This window comes from Xiphophorus hellerii, chromosome 6, assembly GCF_003331165.1.
Source record: "Xiphophorus hellerii strain 12219 chromosome 6, Xiphophorus_hellerii-4.1, whole genome shotgun sequence".
Classification (NCBI taxonomy): domain Eukaryota; kingdom Metazoa; phylum Chordata; class Actinopteri; order Cyprinodontiformes; family Poeciliidae; genus Xiphophorus; species Xiphophorus hellerii.
In genome coordinates, this window is record NC_045677.1 from 7,465,411 (window position 1) to 7,485,634 (window position 20,224).

Consider the following 20,224-nt stretch of genomic DNA (forward strand, 5'->3'; position numbering starts at 1 on the left):
TGGATCACACAAACCAAATGTGCTTCCATTCTCCCTAACAATCAATAACATTTATATGAGTTTTGGGAAATACATCGAGGACCCTCCTGTGAAATTTAGCATTCAGATTCTCACAAAGCTTCTGACATGTCAGGATGTTATTTGTTTTCTTTTGTTAGGGTTCAATTCTGCTGAATGCACTCGGTTTACCATGGGAAGCAAGTCTTTATAAATTCCTGTTTCTTGGCTAATCTCACTTTATTGTAAAGATGTGGGACTGATGATGGAAAAAAAGGTCATTTTCAAACTGTAGCTCAGACAAAAACGGATCGTAAAACAGTCCAGGACAGACCTGGGTAATGTAATCGACGCTTTGGGCGTCTCTGTGGGAGTCAAGTTGGGTCATTTTTCATATACGTAGACAGACAACTACAGGACCCCCTGCAGAGCCTGTTGGTGTGCGGCCTGCTCGTTTCCAATTCCTTTATAACCCGAACCACCTCATCGATCTGAATATAAGTGCGGAATCGGAGATCACCTTTTTGTTATTTCAAAACTCCTTGGTTTCCTACTTAATTCTCCTGGTGCTATCAGCATCAAAATCCTTTAAATCCATATTAGTGCATCGGTTGAATAAGCTGACTCTATATGATGGAAATTGGGTTCTGAATGAACTGGAGCGTGCTCATTTCATTCTCTTCCTGCGTGGTATTTCCACTGGCTGTGACGTTCACCCAACCAGGCGACCAAGATCCATGGCGCCGCTCCAACAACGTTTCAGCGCACGATTGATTTATGTTGATTGCGAGGCGCCCGAGCTAACGCCCAAGGGATTAATTGAGATTAATTTTCATCTTTGAGACTAATCAGTTAACAGACTGTGACTGGAAGACAAATTGCCACCGAGACCCCGATTGGATTTGCCTACCTGGTCTGGTTAAAAGCACTTCCGTCATCAGATAGAAAGGAGAGGATCTCCTATGTATATTAACCCGGGCTGGAACATAACATCATTAAACCGCTGCTTGACGGGAATCAAGCTGTGCCTGTTTCTGCTCTTTTCATGCTGTGTTTGTTTGATCCGGCGCCTTATTCAAGGTATCGTGTGGCGGCGTCTTTTACGGGCTGATTTCAGAATGTAATTGGTTCAGTGGATAGGAACACTCCGCAGGTGTTTAGCGCTCCTTCCTGTTGTCTTCCTGGCCTTATTACCATGCAAGTTCGACAGCAAACTCCTTGGATTTCGCTTCATGTGCCCATTTTATTTTACCTAAGGGAGCTTTTCTGAATATTCTGTAAAGTTGCAACTAATGACTGGTAAGTTATTGACAAAACGGGGCTGGATGTATGTCATTTAGGATGGGAGCCGGTTCAGATCTGTTTGATTTAGGTCTCTTAATAAACCCCAACAGTAATCTCTACTTAATGTTGCCTTTAAAAACACCTCAGCTTTTCTTTTATATTGAAAATAAATTGGAGTTTAGTTAAATAATCTACAAGTCAAATACCATTTTCATTTGAATCTATGGAACAACTTACAAGCCAAGAAAATGAAGGTGTCATTTTCATTATAGTTAATCATTTTAATGCACTACTTTCTGTTTGTTTGTCATATAAAATTCTCATAAAATTAATTCAAATATGTGACTGGAAAGTGACTACATGTGAAAACACATAACGGGTCTTTGCAAGGAGGGGTAGTGGTGTTTCTAACCATTTGGCAAATCTGCAAATATTCAACAGAACATTTTTTTTAAAATTTGTTTATCCTGACAATTTACCTCCTTTCATGTTAGCTTTTGAAGAAAGGAGGCCAGAAAAAACACAGTAAAGGAAGGGACGGAGGGCATTTTGATAGAAAGCCATTTATTTAACACATCTAAGTCTCATATGTTTGTCTAAATCGGTAATCTAGTCTCTGAAATATGAATCGATATGAAAATCAATAAGCAATTTCCCAGCCAAAACGTCCTCCTCTTTGACCATCTCACCTGCAAAATTATAATGAAAATTACTTTAACCTTTTTAAGACAGGAAGCTGATGTAAATCATTGTTTTCCGCAAGGAAACAATCACAAAAAAAAATCCTTAACTGTTCAAATAAAACTAACTTTTTTTGTGAAGGATATGAAATGGACTTTAAATGACTTTTGCCATTTCCCAAACCAGATTTAATGATAGCCTAGCCAAGCATGGTTTAATGTTTTACATACGTCTGAGTGCCACATAGTGGTGACATAAGTTGAGTTATTCAAAGAAGTCTGTTGCTCTCTCCTGGCACTGATCGGCATGCTGTGGATGAATTTTCACTGGTGCAGACAGAGTGCCTGCATAGCAAATAATGAGCACCGTATAGCTACAATTGTGAAGCACATGTGTAAAGTGCAATATTGTTTAATAGTGACTGAGTCGCATTGCGTATGCCACAGAGTTTTTGACCAAAAATAAATAAAAGACGGCAGGCCAACTTTTGGGGAAACATTATTTATGCTACAATATCAAGTGCACAAGATTGGAATTGACTTTACCTCCATAGTGGGTAGTAACTAGTTAGATTTATTCACTCACATTTTCTTGAGTAACTTTTTTTTTAAAAAACATTCCTTCTAGGAGTATTTTCACTACGCTGTACTTTTTACTTTTACTTGAGTAAGTTTATAATAAAGTATAGCTAGTAGTAAGATTTCTGGATTCTCTACCCACTGAATGGAAAAACAAACATGCTTTGACCAAAAATTCAACAGACACACATGCCTGCAGGTTTTGTTAAAGTTTCATAACTTTTATGTTGAATAAATTGATTTGGAAATATTCTTTTGTCTGATTTTGTTATTTTTTGTTACCTATATAAACTATCGCCATTTTAAATTTCCACTTAACTTTATAGTTTTGGTCCGTCTAATGATGTAACTTTTAAATATCAAATGGTCGATAATTTGATCAGTTATTCTTTTTACTCTTACTTGAGTAATTTCTTGGATGGCTACTTTCTACTTCTTCTTGAGCAAAAATTTGTTGAACTAGTGCTACTCTTACTTGAGTACAACATTTTTGGGCACTCTGTTTATTTCTCACTGCAGCCGATCAAAACACCAACGCCATTTTTACACTCTGAATTTTGCTTCTGGATAGTTGCAAAACAGCTCTAATGCCGTCCCTGTGTATCGTTTCAGTGCAGCTCTGTTTCACCTCTGGCTCTGTCTCCTGTTCGATGTGTTGACTCTCTGCTTAGCCTCCATCTGTCAAACCTCCTGTCTGCACCCCCCTCTCCTTTCTTGTGGGATTTTGCTTAATAGACCTCAGTACTTGTAGACATCCCCCTGTATGCCCTAAACACACAACCTCTGTCAATATATGTCCGCTCACCTTGTCCTCTAAGGTTGGGCTTGGTGTAGACTCTGTCCTCGTAGATGGGATCAATGTGGTGCTCGGGGGACTGAAGGGGCCGCAGTTCGGAGCCCAGGTGACTGTGCTGGCTGCTGTACGAACCCCTGGAGCCTGGAGGACACGACATGATTGACTTTAGACAAACACGTCTCTGCTGTGTGGAAGTATTGTTGATGATTGTCACCAAATAGCTTTGTGTTAAAAGCCATGTTAGACATACAAACGAAGAAGAAGAAGATGGATGATGTAAAAGAATCTTTGTTTGATTCCATATTTTTTGACAATCTTTGTGAAGCTGTGTAAAAAAAAAAAATCTTAAAATAAATGCGTCTTTATTTAAACTTGCATAGTCACACTAGAAATTATGGAAAAATCCAGAATTTAATTAGGAAACATTTATTCAGAGTGGACAAAAATCCATTTTCCATTTTAGAAAACAACCTTTTCAACCAAAGCCTTGTTGATAACCCCAAAGAACCCTTTTAAAATAAATATAGGTAATTTTTTAAAAAATGCCAGTATTTATTTTATACACTTTTATTCATACTTTTTAATTGATTAGTCTCTAGGATGTTCTAGAACCCATCACTCTCAGTTACCTTAGGGTTTCATTGTCATGACTCATTTGGCTGCAATTTCAGCCCTGGCCACTAGGGAGAACCTGTGAGAGCCTGTATGTATCCTCCCTTCCTCCACAATGAGCAGAGTAAAAAAAAAAATCCAAAGCTCACTCTTTTGAGAGCCACAGCAACAAGAAACATCTTGACATCACCATGTCGCCATAACAACCATTAGTTGTTGGGAGTGGTGTCAAAAAAAAAAGACTCTTTTCCGCTTTATCGTCTGAGACATGAATCTGCGGCGTTCGCTGAACTTATCTGAGCTTTGGCAGAAAACCTCCCAGTTGGGTTTGATGTTAAATTTTTCAGCCGAGTGGAGGATCTGTGATGCTGCAATCTGCCGGTTTCTTTTATAAAACGCCTTGCAACCTTGTTAGAGTGCGTAGCGCTATAACACGTTTACGCTGAAAATGTGGTGACCTCCACAAAATCTATGAATCGTGTAATTACGGAACTTTTTAGGAACGCAACGACGCAAAGAAATAAGAGGAAATCAACACAGAAAATCAACTCCAGACACAAACTCAAACTTCTTCCATGGTCATCTGAGTTTCCAGACCGAAATCTGGCAAAAAAAAACAAAAAAACAAACCCTGTGGGGTAAGCTGAAGAGAAGAAATTATAAGCAATGACCCAGGATGATCTACAGAGAGATTGAGAAAAGAGGAATGGCCAAACATGTCTCCATCTGCTCCAACCTTGGGAAACGTCAAAGAGCGCGACTGAATGTAGTAGTAGCCATGCTTAAAACAAGCGGGATTTTTATCACTGTTAGGTTGTGGTGCTGCAAAATATATATATATATTAAGGATTTTTACACATCGTTGCCAGAGGTGAGACTGCTACGGTACGGATTTTGAAAAGCTGACAAAGATGAAACCCTGAAATGGTTTTTGAAAAAAAAAAAAAAACATACAACACAATTATCTGCAGTATAGGCAACATATCTCATCCACCTCTTTTAAAAAAAAAATATCTAATGGACTCTGAATAAAACATGAAGCCGGTTATGTCAGACATTAGGTGGCATGTGTTTTCTATCATAACTTTGTCCCCAAGCTGCTGAACATTAATCACACATGAACGGATATCGGGCTCATGTCACATTAACTAGCATCCACAAAAATTAAAGAAAGCCCTTAAGAGAACCCACGAATCTGACGAGATCGTTGATGAAAAGGAATCGCAACGAAACAGAGACGGAGTTTACAGCAGACGAGGGACACGGAAGCCACAAAAACAAACAAAACAAAAAAAAACTAATGAAACAACGAGCTGCGAACGTTTCACGGGACGTGACAAACACGCACGTTCGAAAAGTAGTAATGAAATTGCCTTGACCTCGACCTGCCAGGCTCCCAGGCCTTTGCAGGGTTGCGTTGGCGTAAAGCTCGTGGGAGATCTTGTAGCTGTCCGCTCCGATGTGATGCAGCATGCGCTTGGTGGGCGACAGGGTGGCGTAGCTTCCCACGGCCGAGCTGAGCTGGTGGATGGGCAATGAGGTGTGGTTCCCACCGGGGGAGGTGGCCATGGGGAGCGGGGAGGAGGAACCGGCCGCCATATTGATGGGCGATGAAGTGCTGCAGGGAAGGGAGGAGCAGGTGTTTTATCGCTTTTGTGTTTCGGCATTTCATAACAGCAGGTCTGAACAAAAACATTGCGTCTAGTGACGGTCTCCTTCTTCTTCTTCATCGTTTACTCAATAAGATGGCATTCAGTAGAGATGGAGCCTGGGGAAATGTGTTTACATTGGACCAAAATCGGATAATTTTTAGCTAAATTGGCCAGGCATAGACAGAAGATTTTTAAAATCAGAGAACACGCCAAACTAACTGCGAGCAGGTTGAGTTAGCAACACACTTCATTGTGGAAGCAGTTGCTAAAGGAAGCTAAGGGAAGAAGTTAGGTATTGTACCTACCTTAGCTATCTTCAGTTTCATTGAGATGTTTTATGTGTAGAGGAAGCACAAAGATGTAATTCTATCAAAATTTCTGAAAACAGGAGTGTTCAAAGTGCGGTCCAGGAGCCATTTGGGCCCCTAGACTGATTTTGTGCGTTCCCCCAATTGTAGTTCAAATATGATACAAATTTGGCCCGTCGATGCAGATGGAGACTTTTAATTTGTAATCAGGGTAAAAATTGTCACAAACATAATTTTCTTGTAGAGGAAAAAGTAAAGTACAACACTAAGTATTAGTCTCTTTATAACCAAGTTTTAATAAAAGGTAAAACTAGGTTTATCCAGAAACCTTACGTGAGATGCCAACTCTGCTGCACCCAAATCAGCTTTTATTCTTCATTAAATGTCGCTAATTATAGCAAAAGTTTTGAAAGAAAGTGACCCAGGTCCTGTTCTTATTACTGAAAATAAATATATTCAAATGAGCCCAAAAGAAACTCAAAACCAGATGCTTTCATTTCAATACAGCAAAAATGCTAAATCTGCTGCAGCATTTTAGGGCCATTTCAGGAAAAACTGTAGTAAATTTCTGCCTAAAAAGACTCACTTTTTTTTTTGTTTGGTAATCTCATGAATGTTCTAGAACAAAAAAAAACTTTGCTAGAAAAAAAATCTAATTTTTAGATTCACATCAGAAATTTTCTACAAAACACTTGGAGGTTTCTATATTTCAAATGTTGAAAATTTTCTTGAAAAATTCCAAGTTTTCTAGAAAACGCATGAGATTAATCACAACATTTCTGAGTTTTCAGCAAATATTTACTCCTTTTTTTCTATCTACAAACACCCGAATGCACCGTCATAAAAATCCCTTTCAAGTTTTGGATGTACAATAAATGATTTCACATGTGAATAAAAACAGTTAATTATTTTGACTGTTTAAATTATTTTAAAATGTCAATATTTCCAGGGCCTCTACAGGCTGGTGATGATGACTGAAAGAGGCAATGTGCACCTTTAACGGTTCTGTATGTTTTAGAAGAGCCAATAACCCGGAAATTAAAATTTTAATCCGCCACACAGTGAAATTACAGTTTTGAAGTGTATTTTAAACTCCTTCACATTGGTCCAGCTGACGGCTCTCTTGTTTGGGCCACGTTTCCACACAATTAGCTTTGTGCAACAGCTTCTTAGAATGTGGAAACCTGTTATTTAACAGCAAACTCATTTGCATAGTCGGTGGTGGAAGATTTTAGTGTTGGAAAAGCAAATCACAAGACATAATCAAAGCGGCATACTGACAAAGCTGTCTGTGTGTCATTTTCTGTCATTTTTATTTCCTCAACAAAATTAAACTACAGAATAAGACATGGGCCGCTTGCTGCTATCAAGGTACACTGTAAAAAAAACAAAAAACAGTAAAATACGTATTTGTACTGTAAATTTCTGGCAACCACAGCTGCCGGTACTTTACTGTAAAAGTAGAGACATTTTTTTTACAGTGTAAACCAAATTTAAGATGCTATCGTTCTAAAACTACTGGAAAATGTTGGTAGCTAAAGAAAAATCCCTCGACGACAACAGGGAAAGCCGCGCAAATGAAGTAGTTCTAAAGAATTTCAACCGACCTGTAGGATTTTGCAAGTCGGCTCGGCGACTGTTTGGGTGAAGACACTCTCTGCAGCGTGGCGTAGCTGGGCATGTCGGCGGAGGCTGAGCCCAGGCGCTGCAGCTTGGTGGGAGATCCCACCGCCTGCAGAGGGGAGCTGACACGCTGCAGTCCAGGAAAAGAAAAATTAAATAAAATCATTTGGACATCATTAAGAGGGAACGCCAGTCAACTTCAAAAAGTTTCCTGGGTCTTCCATTTTCGATTTTTTTTCTTTTTTTTTTCAATCCGTGAACATAAATAAACAAACGAAAAGCTCGAGACGAACTCTCTGATGACGAGCAGAGAGTTAACATGAAGAGCTGAACGGTTTACAAAAAGCAACCATGAGCAAAACCAGGTTGACTCGTCATTTTTATTTAGCAACAATTTTTGCTAAATAAATGGAATGATGAATCCTCCAGTTGAATTGTAGAGAAAAAAAAAAAAACACATAGCGCCAGACCGAGCACTGATCGTTCATTAGCTACACAGGATTAGTTCTTTGGACACAATTAAAATAACAATATGTGCGCAAACCAATCTATTTCAGTTCAAACGCACAGGAAACTTGACTATTTTCATGCAAAAACAGGATCAGTAAACTCGTTTTTTTCTGCAAATCTTCAGGCACAAAGTTTCTATATTATGTGCGATCTGGCAGACTTGACTAAACTACAGCGAATCAAATTACTTCCGTTTTACACAATCATAACAACAAAGTGACGTGTTAGGGGAGCATCCGACAAAAAACTTAATTACTGTTCTTTTTTTTGTCTGAACTTTCAAAGTGAGATCAGATAATATTGGTAAATAATGACACTAAGATGTATTCGGTTGCTTTTGTTACGTTACAGCCTAAAAGGCCTAAACACTACAAAATGCAAAATTAAAATGCTAAAAAAAACATTGCTTATGAGGCTTTGTAATTGCACCATAAAACCGTCTATTGTTCCAATCCATTGTCACTCTGTACAACTAATTATCAAAAGTTTAATTTTACATATCAGGATTTGGTGAGGAAAGACATTTGGACTCAATCGCTATTTCCTTACTGTGTTTAATGTTAATACATTTTACACAAAGCAGAGTTATGTTATGAATAATAGCACGAGCCTGGACCGTCTAACAGAATCCGTTCCAATCCATCCGTAAAAACACAGAAGTGAAACTGAAAACCGCTCCAAGAACCAGAAAATCACTAATAAAATTAAGCTTCAGGTTGTAATGGAAAAAAAACAAACAAAAAAAACCATGGAATATGAATTCTTTTTGCAGTGCTCTGTAATTAAAAACAGTTTGCTAAAAATGAGCAAAGTCAGCAGCATAATGCCAAAAAATGAAATATGAAATTCAGCTTTGACTTGATAGTTCTGCCACATTTGTCTCCATGTTGGATTTGTTCTCTCAGTTACAAATATATAGACGTTCATTGAACTGCAATCGCTGCAAAAAAAATCAACAACAACAACAAAAAGGCAGCTGCAGAGTTTCCAGAACCTCGTTTCAACCATATGGGACGATTATTTGATGGTCCTTCAATAGACAACGTGACCGTCACCGAGTACCTGAGCAGGCAAAGTGGCACAGGAGTAATACATGGACGGTCCGGCAGGTGCGGGTCCGCCGTCGGTGGACATGTGTAAGGCGCTGCCGAGGACCTGCTGGGCAAACGGGTCTCTCTGGGACTGAGAGGGCAAGTCCACCAACTGGGCGGCTGCACGGCTGCATGTCACCTGGACAGGTGGGAGGGGGGGGAGAGGAAAACCCAGGTTCAGCGAGAGCGTCAGCGGTGGGTCGGGAGGAGAGAAGAGACATTCACCTGGTTGTAGCTGTGAACAGCGCCTCCGACCTGCCCGCCGCGCGCCGCCACCGTTTCCCCGAGCGTCAGCCCTTGGTTGCTATGGTAACCGGCAGCTGCATAGGCATCCTGGCTGTTGAGCTGCAAAGCGCTTTGAGAGAGCAGTCCTTGTCCTGTTAGGAAATTGAAAGAGAGGGCTTAAAATAGCTGAAAGCGGAAGCATGGCGTCACGTAGAAAGTGGGGAAAAAAGAAGAACTACATTATTTCTTTAATAGTCGACCCTCTGTAATGTTGTGCTTCTTTGAGTGTGTGGTCGCTAGTACAAACCTGATACAAACATGTTAAATCTTGAGATATTTTGCAAAAAAAAAAAGTCAAGTGCTCGTTCTGTCAGGAAGACATAGAAAACCGCCTGACCTCTCTCCTCAGATGGAGAGGTCAGGATCGGACAATAACGAAACCACGACCGACCCGCCCCGACATCTGAGCCGCCAAGAAAAGGAGAGTGAGAAGCACTTTAGCGAGGAATGACACCAGGTCACGTCACCGACTGGAGCAAACTTCTGTCGAAAAGCCACCTCAAACCTCCGTCTCACTTCTGTCAAATCGTTTTTATGTAACTATTTTCAGATTCTCCTCTCTCTCTCTCTCTCTGGCAGCAGTCGATCTTTTCTGGAAAGACTTATTCTCTCTGTGGCCTTGAAGGCATTTTGCAACCTAGTTTACATCCCACGTGTTACACAACGTACTACTTTATTATTATTATTTTTTGCATGGGTTTGAAAAAGCGGCAGGTTTGTAACGAGCCTTGAAGTTAAACGATGAGAGAAGGACAGAGAGTGCAGGCTGACAGCCGAGGCGCGATTAGCTAAAATTCCACGTTTTCTAGTTTTAAGAGACACATTTGCCTTTTCTTTACTTCTCTGGCTTCTTCTTAGTGTTTTCCTCTCCTGCTCTGTGACCCTTGAACCTCTCCGTTCCTGCTCTTTCTTCTACCTTAGCTTTTGTTTTGCACACTGCGATGCAAAAGTGTTTGGAAAAGGGACAACTTCACAATGTAGGAATTGATTATTCTCCCCAAAAATCTTCAGATTTTTTTGTGCTTTTTGTTCTTTCTCAAGAATCAGTTCTGCTTGTTTGCACTACTGTAGCATTTTTAAATGGTGAGATTGTGCTGACCGAGACTAATTGCCTTACACTGAAGGAGTCTGATGAGCGACTTTTTGGGGAAGGTAAAGCAATTAACCTAAAGCTTTCCGGGACAAACGCAGCGCAGCGCCCCGTCACGGCTACAGCGACGTGCAAATTTAAATCATCTGCAAACAGCGCCGACATTTGTGGGAGCTCAAAACTAGACAGTAACTAGACTAGTAACCCTGATGTTGTAAAAAGGCAGTCGAGGGAATCAGTCTACATCCATAATATTTATTGATGATTAATTTCCTTTGTACTTTTTTGTTTTTATCATAACCGTCAGCACCAGCAGGTACGTCGTCAGATGAGCGTTTTGTAAGAAAACATGCAGAAGAAGCGCAGCCTGAGCATGACAGTACCAAAACGAAGCTTCGCGGCTAATTTTAGGTACCGCTTCGTCTGAATTTCAGAAGCTCTTGAAGTGTCACGCGTTGTATCGCTTCTTTTTCTTTTGGGGGGGGCGAACGTGCCAACAAAGCCTGACACAAAGAACATGCAGATGTGAGCGCGCACACCGAGAAAACCACATCAACAAAGCGCACTCTCAAGCTGCGCCGGAGCTGCAAAGTTGGAATGTGCGCTGATAGTTCCATTAAGTGTAAAGTTGAAAGTTAAATTAATCTTTTTGAGGAGAACCGGAGACTGGGAGCCTTACGAAAACATGCCAAAAAAAAAAAAAGAATGCTCAGACGTTAAAATACTCGGTAATTTTTGATAAATCCCAACATTAATCCACTTTTGCTGATCAAAGCACTAATCTGCCCTATAAACAGCCATAATTACAGATGTAAAACTCATTTCTTTTTCCTTTTTTTTGATGAATCTTAGCAAAAATGTTGGCTAAGCATGGGTGTCCCCAGTGACTGCATTAATGCACGCAGTGAGCAGCAGTGCATGTGCAGTTCGGTTCGGACCTGGTGCTGCTTTTTGGAAAACGGCCCACATCACTGCAACACAGACTTCCTGCGTCCATCGTAAAATCTAGAGCATTTTTCACTTGGAGGACTTTTTGAGCTGTCCTCTTTGACAGAAGTCCAAAGAAAATGGAAAAAATAAATAAATAAATAGGTATGCAGGATATTATTGATATTATTGGCATAGTATCGGCCGATACACTTGTTGCTTGTGAACAGGTTGAGTTTAGTTTTGTGACGATTTACAAATTTGCAAGTTTCAGTGTTGTCATTGTCTTAGAGAGAACAAACGTCATGAATAAATTTGACATTGAACATAATGAGAGCTGAAAGTGTTGCATCATTTTCAGCCTCCTTTTCAGCATTTTCATTTGGCAGCAGGTTAAATTGACAAAGATAATGTGTTTTATTTCCACAGTAGAGAAAGCCATATACAGTAGGTTGAGTAAGTAGGTATAGGAAAAAATATCAGTATTGGTATCGTCAATCTGCCAAATGAGTTTTAGTGTATCGGCATATCGGATTTTGAAAAAAAAAAAAAATCCGATATTGTGCATCCCTAAGAAAATAAATCAAACCCTGAAAAGCACATGAAGACACAAAGAGTCTTTGCATGTTTGCGATGATAAAAGAAGAGCGGGATCCGAGCACGGCGGTTAGCATCCGCTGCATGGGACAGATTAAGTCAGCGGCCAGGGGCAAAAAGGAGTCTCTGTAGATAAAGAAGGCTGGGAAATAAAGCTTGGTTGCAGTGGGGAAAAATAGAAGAATGAAAAAATTGCTTTAGAAGGAAGCGAGTGACAGAGCAGACGGTGATGGCGCACTATTTAAAACGTGATATTGACCTCGGGGTCCAGGTAGCTCCAATTTACTCGGTCAAGATCGACGCGTCCCGTCAAGGCAGCACGCGCATAAAAACGACAGAAAGTTGAGCGTGCAGAAATCGCACGGCCGACGGAGAACTTTGCACTCGAGGCTTTGTGTTTACATGGATTCACGTTCACGCGTGTTTGCACACAAGCCCAAAGCCGGCGGTTATTTTCCCAGAGATTTTTTCTTCTGTTTATTTGTCACTTAAGGTGCGCTCTGTATGGCTCGGGGAGCCTTTTGGGAATCAAAAAAAGAAGAAAAAAGAAGAAGAACGAAAGCCTCATAAATGCATTATCAGTCAGATGGCAAACACAGAAGGCTTCACTGAATCCATTTGAGAAACTGGCGTGCACCGCTGAAGCCAAATGCCCTCCATCTTCACGTCTTAGCAGTTTTATTTATTTATTTATTGTTTTTGCCATTCATCCACAGGTTATATTAGAATTAAGTGAGTACACGCTCACAGATGGCTCATGCCTTGTGATCTCACGCATTAGCACATCTGCGTACACCTGAAGCATGTAATCGTGTTAGATATTCTGACCCGGATAGACCCGCTCGTTTTCTTCTATTTCTCTCTCTCTCACACACACACACACAAAAAGGCAGAGTGGTTTTCTTCGTGACCGGAGTCGTCAATCGACGCATTTTAATATTTCATCCGTTTTCTATTTCAGAGAGATATTCTAGATGGCCGTCTGTGGATGTGCTGAGTCGGGAACGCAAGCATAAAAAAAAAAAAAAAAAAGGGAAAAAAAAGTGGATCCCAAATGGGTGAATGCAGAGGAGACACGCAGATTATCATGCACACTGGCTAACAGCAGCGGCGTGAAGGCTGAAGACGCTCTCTGTAGTCTGCTGCTGTGCGCCACTGATCTGCTCCGCAGCGTGAGACAGAGCAGACTCTCTGCTTGCTCCCCTCTCCTGTGTGCAGAGTTCAGTAGTAACTAGCTACATTTACGGGATTACATTTACTTGAGTAACTTTTTTGACAAAAAAAAAAGTACTTTTTACTATGCTGTGCTTTTTACTTTTACTTGAGTAATTTTATTGGGAAGTATCGCTACCCTTACTTGAGTAAAATTTCTGGGTCTTCTGCCCTCTGTGAGTAACTTCCCTGAAAGAACAAACACGTTTTCGCCAAAACATTCACCCGGCGCAGTTTTCGTTGAAAGTTTTATATTGGAAGAAATTTTCATTTGCCTGATTTGTGTGTTTGTTTGTTTTTTTGTTACTTACTGTATATGGATTTGTGTCATTTTCATCCTTGAAATATCAAAATATCCAATTAACTTTATATGTTGGTCCATCTAACGATGCAATCTCTAAACATTAAGAAATTGATCATTTGATCATTTACTTTGTGCTTGAATAGACTTTTTAAAAAATTTTTTTTACCAAATACCGTTTTAGTACTTTAATACTGCTAATTCCTTGGATGACTACTTCTTACTTTTACGTGAGTAAAAATATGTTGAAATCAGTGGCTGTTCCTGACATGAGCGACTTGGGCAGCTTCTTGTGCAACTACCACTCTACTGGTGGCAGTTTATACGTTTATGCTTTATATAAGAATGAGAAAGGTTGTATTTTATGCTATTTTATGTTGCAATGGATGCAAACTGATTTAATGCATCGTTTTAGATTCTAGAGAAACTTATATTAAAATGGGCTTAATTTTGGTGACTTCTCCGATTATTTTAAACCATCGGTTGGTAAGAACCGCTGTTCTCGGACGAAATCCAGGAGAGAAAAAAGAGGAAGATGCTATTTGGAATAAAGTTACTTTCTACAGATATACAACTCTTTAGAAATAAACCTTTTATCAACTAGCATTTTAAGTTCAACTTGAATACATTGCTTTACAACCGGTTTCCAGCTGGAATGTAAGTACTTGACTTTGTGTACGTCTGTATGAGTGGACTGATTTGTCTCTATATTTCTGTATCTCTACTGGATTTGTTTTCCTTACCAAATAGCCTAGGGTGATATTTGACTATATATGAAAACAGTTAATTAAAAAAACAAAACCGAACTGAATATGTCAGCTGTTTATGCCGCTACCTTTGAACAGGGACTGGGACTTCAGAAGAGCACAACAAAGTTCAGTTTCATGTTTTTGAGCTATCCAGCTTCCAACTTTTGTCTTTTATGGACATTTGATTTGTCTAAGGTAAGAAACTACATTTTCTAGTCTTACACTGGCAGCCAGTAGAGCTGACTGATTGTAAAAAAACTGAAATCACTTTGTACTTGTTTAAAAACGATAGTCACTTCCCGTTTAATGAATAATATTAACTCGTCGTAGCGACGCACCACCAGCTAAAATTGGTTTTAAAACAAAAGAAAAAACAGCTACCAGAAATCGGTCTCAGAACTCTGACCAGGCTGAAGTGAGCAGATGTAAAATAAAACATTCCTGTTCGGTACCATGTAAACAAAACGTAGAGATTAGCGTTTAATCGTGAGCCTCGGTTGGCGCAGCTTGTTTGCTGTTTAGGGAAAATCAGCACTTTAAAAACCTTAAAACTTGCACCTCATTTCAGAGACGACTCTTCTGACTTTGACAAACTGCTCAGGCATATTTGCATCGTTGGTACAAATAAAGCAAATAAGCAACATTTTAGCTCGGCTTTGCTTTTTCTTTTTTCCCTCCATTCACCATCTTTCTGTCCGTTTACGTCCGGTCTGTACCTTCACTCTCCTTCATCCGTCTACTTCTGGGATAAATCAGGTGGTGAGTTACATAACTGTTATGTGAACATTATAAATATCAAGCAGATTTTCTGGTACCAGTATTTGGTGCATGGTGATATACGTATCTAATGGCAACCACTGCAGGACTCTACACCCGTCTGTGGTGCCTTCAGTGCAGAAGTATGCATTTCCCACTGTTAGTGTGCACACACACACACGTCTTTTTTTCCCCCAGAGCTTTTGCAGAGTACAGTAGCCACATATTTGTGTGTTTGCCTCTCCTCTCCGCTCTGCAAACAGCAGGCCAGCTGACATCTCAGCGAGGATGGATTAGCATATCCAGCTACTGGCACAGCGCTGCGTGTCTTCTGACAGCTACCTCACCCCCACAAGGGTCGAGTGTAGCGAAGACACGGGTATCATCTCCAGGACCGAGCGCAGGGAGATCACAGAGGGAAGGCGCAGGGAGCGGTTCGGGATCTCAGTGAGCGTGTCTGTTTTCATGACATCGCTGCGTGGCGGATTTAAAACTACCCGTGTTTTTATGCCCCCCCCCATGAGCCTACCGGCAACTTCTAACGCGGCTTTGCTCAGCTGCAGTTTATCAAGCCACCATAGTGCAGGAATGTGTGTGAAAATTGCAAAAGAGAATGGATGCTGAAATGTTTTATATACAGTATATACTGTATAGTCTCTCTGGCTAAAAAAGACAGATGACCTTTTCCTGTTTTCAAGGTGTAAGGATTGCCAAAATTATTTCTATTAGCTCAATGTGAGAATTAGCGGTGCACCGATTGCAGTTTTCTGGCTGATCGTCGATGACTGAGATTTAAAAAGCCTGACTTGTCAATTCCGATTTTGGCCAATATCAATTTTTTGTCCAAAATGTCGCTAAATGTAGGAAGAAAGTCACTGAGTTGGTACGTGATCTGGTGGGCCGGCCTGTCAGTCAAACCTTTCACACAGGAGAGCAGAAGAGAACGGTGGTAAATTTTCAGACCTTTGCTGAGGTAGATCAAATCGTCCTCACATGTAAATATCGGCCAACCAAAACTAAGGAAATCGGCGCAAATAAATGGGCTGGTAGATAAATTGGTGCACTTTCTTTTTCCCATAAGCATTATTACTTTCTACAGTTTAATATTTTTTTTACACTTCTCGTTAATCCTTGACATTATTACATGAAAGCCGAATAAACTTTCCCTGATTTAGGTCTGTTTGGATAAGCCAAAAAGCTTCCTATTTGCTAAATGCAAAAATACAATTTTGCTTTTCCTTTTTCAAATTCAAAAGTTTATTTACAGTTTCTTAGTATTTGGTATAATTGCAATAAAAATGGTCTGACTTGGGTCAAATGTTCCTGGTGTACTGCTACAGATTTGTGACGATAGCTTCCTACAAACAGAACTTGTGTGTCATGCCGCCATGCTCACACATCTTTTTGGGTTCTGCTTACAAACTCTCTCTAGGATTGAGTTCAGGGTTCACTCAAAGACACTGATATTGACACTTTTTATAATTTGGTGTCCATTTGTGTAAATTCATGTGTTTCTTCAATATTTAAAAAAAAAAAAATCCCCAATGACACTTACCTATTCGTAATGAGGTGACAGTACAGAACCCCCCCCCCCACCCCCGCCACAATCTCCACACTTAAAAAACAAAAAATCTTACCAAGTATTTTTGATCATTTCAAGTGCAAATATCTAGAAATAAGACAAAGCTAACTTATAAGCAACTTTTCAGCAAGATGTAAGAGTTTGTTTTAAGTCAATTTCTTAATTTTGTTCCACTGGCAGATAATTGTTCCACTGGGAACAATGTCTGCCAGTTTCACCACTAGCGGAACTAGAACCTTTTTCATCAATATTAAGGAATTATTACCTTAAAACAAGCTCTTCTCTCTTACTTAAAAGTTACCTAGGAGTTAATTTGGCCTTATTTCAAGTGTATTAACGTATTTGCACTATAAATTAGACCAGAAGTACTTAGAAAGATTTTGTTTTTGCAGTGCAAAAATTTATTAAGAAAAGAAAAGAAGACAGTAAGAAAATTTATCTTACTGTCTCCTGTAGAAGCGTCCTGCGAGTCCAAGATGCCGGACTCTTGAAGCGACCTGATGCACGAGTCTACGAGCTCCAGGCCAGTCGTCAGTTCCTCCTCTATGTCCTTCTGTCCATCTACATGTGCATAAAACAGTGAAAAGGCAATAAGTGATCTGTCTTCATCTATGTTAAGATTTCTAAAGGTGATTACAGAAGCACTCCTGGATTTCACCTGAGCGTACTTGGCATATTTTTCACCTAGTGTGAGTTCTAAATCCATGAAATCCCAGGTTATGTTCCAAAAAAGATCTTAAGGTTTTAATAACAACTAGATGTTAATTTAGTAACCGTGGGTGTGACAATAAATAACCGACTAATAATTTCAGACTAAAAAATGAAGAACATCAGACACATTTGGATGAAAACACAGAAAAGTCACATTAATGTTAAAAACCAAAACAGTGTAATAATACAGCAGCCTCAATGAACTTTTCAAGTTTACAACCAGGCAATCATTTGTTTTTCTTTTTTTGGCTCCATTGCAAACAAGACTTCTATAAAGTAATATATATATATATATATATATATATATATATATATATATACAGTATATATATATTTAAAAACAGGTATAGGGCATAGTTTTGAGAATGCATTCAGACAAGTGTTACTTTTTAAATAGCTTTTCAAAAAATGTTCAATTCAAAATATCTTAAACTTTTCTCTCAAGCAGAATTGAGGCGGTGCAATTGATTATTTTTGCTTTGTTAAAAACACCTGACATAAATGTGGTTTGGAAAAAAAAACCTTACTAAAAAAATAGCAAAGTCAAAGTGATTGGTTGTCATTGCAAATTCTTGATGATCATTCAAGGTTGACACAACCAGCTAAGGGTAATTACTTTTTCCCATAACTGTTATTGTCTTTGTCCTTAATAAATGTAACCACCATTTGACTACGTTTGTAATTTCTAAGGTTATCTTTGTCTGAAGTTAAAATGTCGTTTGATCATATACGTGGAAGTTTGACAAAAGAGCAAAAACTGAAGAAATCTGTAAAGAATTTTCCTTAACACTGCCATCATAAACCCAGTAGGTCAAGGGTAAAAAGCTGATCATTTAGCAACAAATCTTACGGGACTGAGGTCCGCGTTGTACTGAGATACGAGCCGTTTGTCTGTCAGACAGCGGCTGATGGCACGGCCAGTGTTTTCCAGTTAGAGACGGCTGCCAAGGAAGATAAAAGCTTACAAATGAGTCTTAGCGGCAGCATTAATCTCTTACAGAGATGGAAGGAGAACGTTAATAGTAGCGGCCTTAGTGGGAGGATTTAGGAGGCCTATTTTATTAACTTCAAGTGATGCCTTTGCAGGCCGAAGCCTCCGTCTCTATAGGCAAAAAAAAAAACACTTTCAGGACTGACTGCGATGTTTCATTGAATTGAAGCAAGGCTGATTTATTTGTGAGCAACGTGCTTTAAAGGGAGAGAAAAAAAATGGAGCACAGACACAGAGAAAGTTACACTAAAAACAAAGCAGTCATATATTGTAGTAAAATTTAAGCTGTACAGAAAGAGGAATTTAAAATCTAATTGGAAACAAAAAAATAGCCAAGATAAGATACAGTGAGATAGAAGATACGATACCATACATACCATACGACAGTGGAATAATTTTTTACCTTTATGCTACAGCTGCCGTAAATAGTCATGTTTTTAGCTGTCATTTGAAATGTCTGCACATTTCAGTGTTTGGCTTCCAGAATGCATTTTAAACCACAACCATTTAGTTCCTTATAGATAAAAATAACACAATATTAAAATATAAGGGGGGGAAAAAAAGAGACCTTGAGGAACTCCTCGGGCTTTTTTATTATAACAAATATAATATTTGCACAACTAAAAGCATAAAGAGCAGCAGCAGGTTGTGGACTTTAGCTTTATTAAGCTTAAGTGTAGAGATGATCAGAAATGTCATAACGACCTTATCCAAACAAATGTTATATATGCATTTTTTTTTCAACTTTTCAATGATTTGTGAGCGATGACACGATTATGGGTCTGATTGGAGTGCAGATGGGTTTATTGTGGAACAAACCGAGTCCGTCTCTGGCTGAGTGGTCAAGCTAGAGAACAGCAGGCCGGACAGTGAAAGTCTTCACCACAAAACCTCTGGGATCGTTGTGTTAGCCACCTCTTTGTTGGCAGAGGTCACCCAGTGCGCACTCAACTAATCAATCTGCTCTCCACATCCTATAGATCTGAGCAAGGCTGACAAAGAGGCAGGAAGACTGACCCAAGTGTCAAGCATGTTTCTTTTTTTTTCTTTTTTTTCCTTTTCCAACTAAAACACTGTCAGAAAAGTGGTCAAGCTCGGTGAGGTGTTTTCATTTGACTTTTAAATGATCTGGAGGCCCATTGATTCTGTCTGCCACTTGTGTGACGCACGCCCCATGCGAATAAGGGCCGTGGACTATTTGCTGAGTTTTACTTGGCTTTTACAAGAGGTGAAATGCAGGAAGAAATGTACGATTCGAAAACATATATTGCAACATTTTAGATTACCTTGGTTGTTCCAGCGAAACTTCTCATCTGCGGAGCTGCAAGACACAAACAATAAAAACAAAACTGGGTTAGAAATGTGCTCAACTTTAATTGCTATTGCACTGGATGTCAGTGTGATATCTGTACTGAAATGCTGCAGTATTCGGTCAGGTATGTACTGTATGTAGGGTGCTGGAGTCTGGTCTTGTGGGGAGCTTTCTTTTGTTTTTTTCCACCAGGAGGTACCATGAGGTTGCGGTCTGTTGGAGGGTGGTTCCCGCGCACCTGCGCGTAATCGGCATCGTCACCGCCAGCATAAGCGGTGCGGGCGGCCGGTTCTCCAGGGCTTGAGTGCTAACCTCTAATGGTACTCTGAGCCCCCTGAGCTTAGTCCTCTGTGTTTTCATCCTTGCTCCCAGCAACCTGAATCTATCTTTATATTTCTGCTTGCAGGAATACCTCTCGTGGTGCCGTGGAGAAGTACCCCTTGTGAAGCCCGCGTTCAAAACCGAGACCCAAGAACCTCCGCTGAAGAAAGTCCGGGCATACAATCTAAACTGGCCAATTCCTGCTCCTCACCCTACAGCAGGGGTCTCAAACTCCAGTCCTCGAGGGCCGCAGACCTA

The 20,224-nt window shown here is 39.9% G+C and overlaps 1 protein-coding gene across 8 annotated transcripts in view; it reads right to left on the reverse strand.

The window, feature by feature from the left end:
* ctnnd2b (catenin (cadherin-associated protein), delta 2b) overlaps positions 1 to 20,224 on the reverse strand; it is a 160,999-nt gene that overhangs the window by 60,561 nt on the left and 80,214 nt on the right. For all 8 annotated transcript variants that reach the window (XM_032566244.1, XM_032566242.1, XM_032566246.1 and 5 more), the window contains 7 exons: positions 19,620 to 19,654; positions 17,076 to 17,192; positions 9,358 to 9,509; positions 9,104 to 9,271; positions 7,516 to 7,661; positions 5,328 to 5,566; positions 3,346 to 3,477 (listed from right to left, as the gene is read on the reverse strand). In XM_032566244.1, coding sequence (XP_032422135.1) covers positions 3,346 to 3,477; positions 5,328 to 5,566; positions 7,516 to 7,661; positions 9,104 to 9,271; positions 9,358 to 9,509; positions 17,076 to 17,192; positions 19,620 to 19,654 — 989 coding nt within the window. The remainder of the gene's footprint in view (positions 1 to 3,345; positions 3,478 to 5,327; positions 5,567 to 7,515; positions 7,662 to 9,103; positions 9,272 to 9,357; positions 9,510 to 17,075; positions 17,193 to 19,619; positions 19,655 to 20,224) is intronic.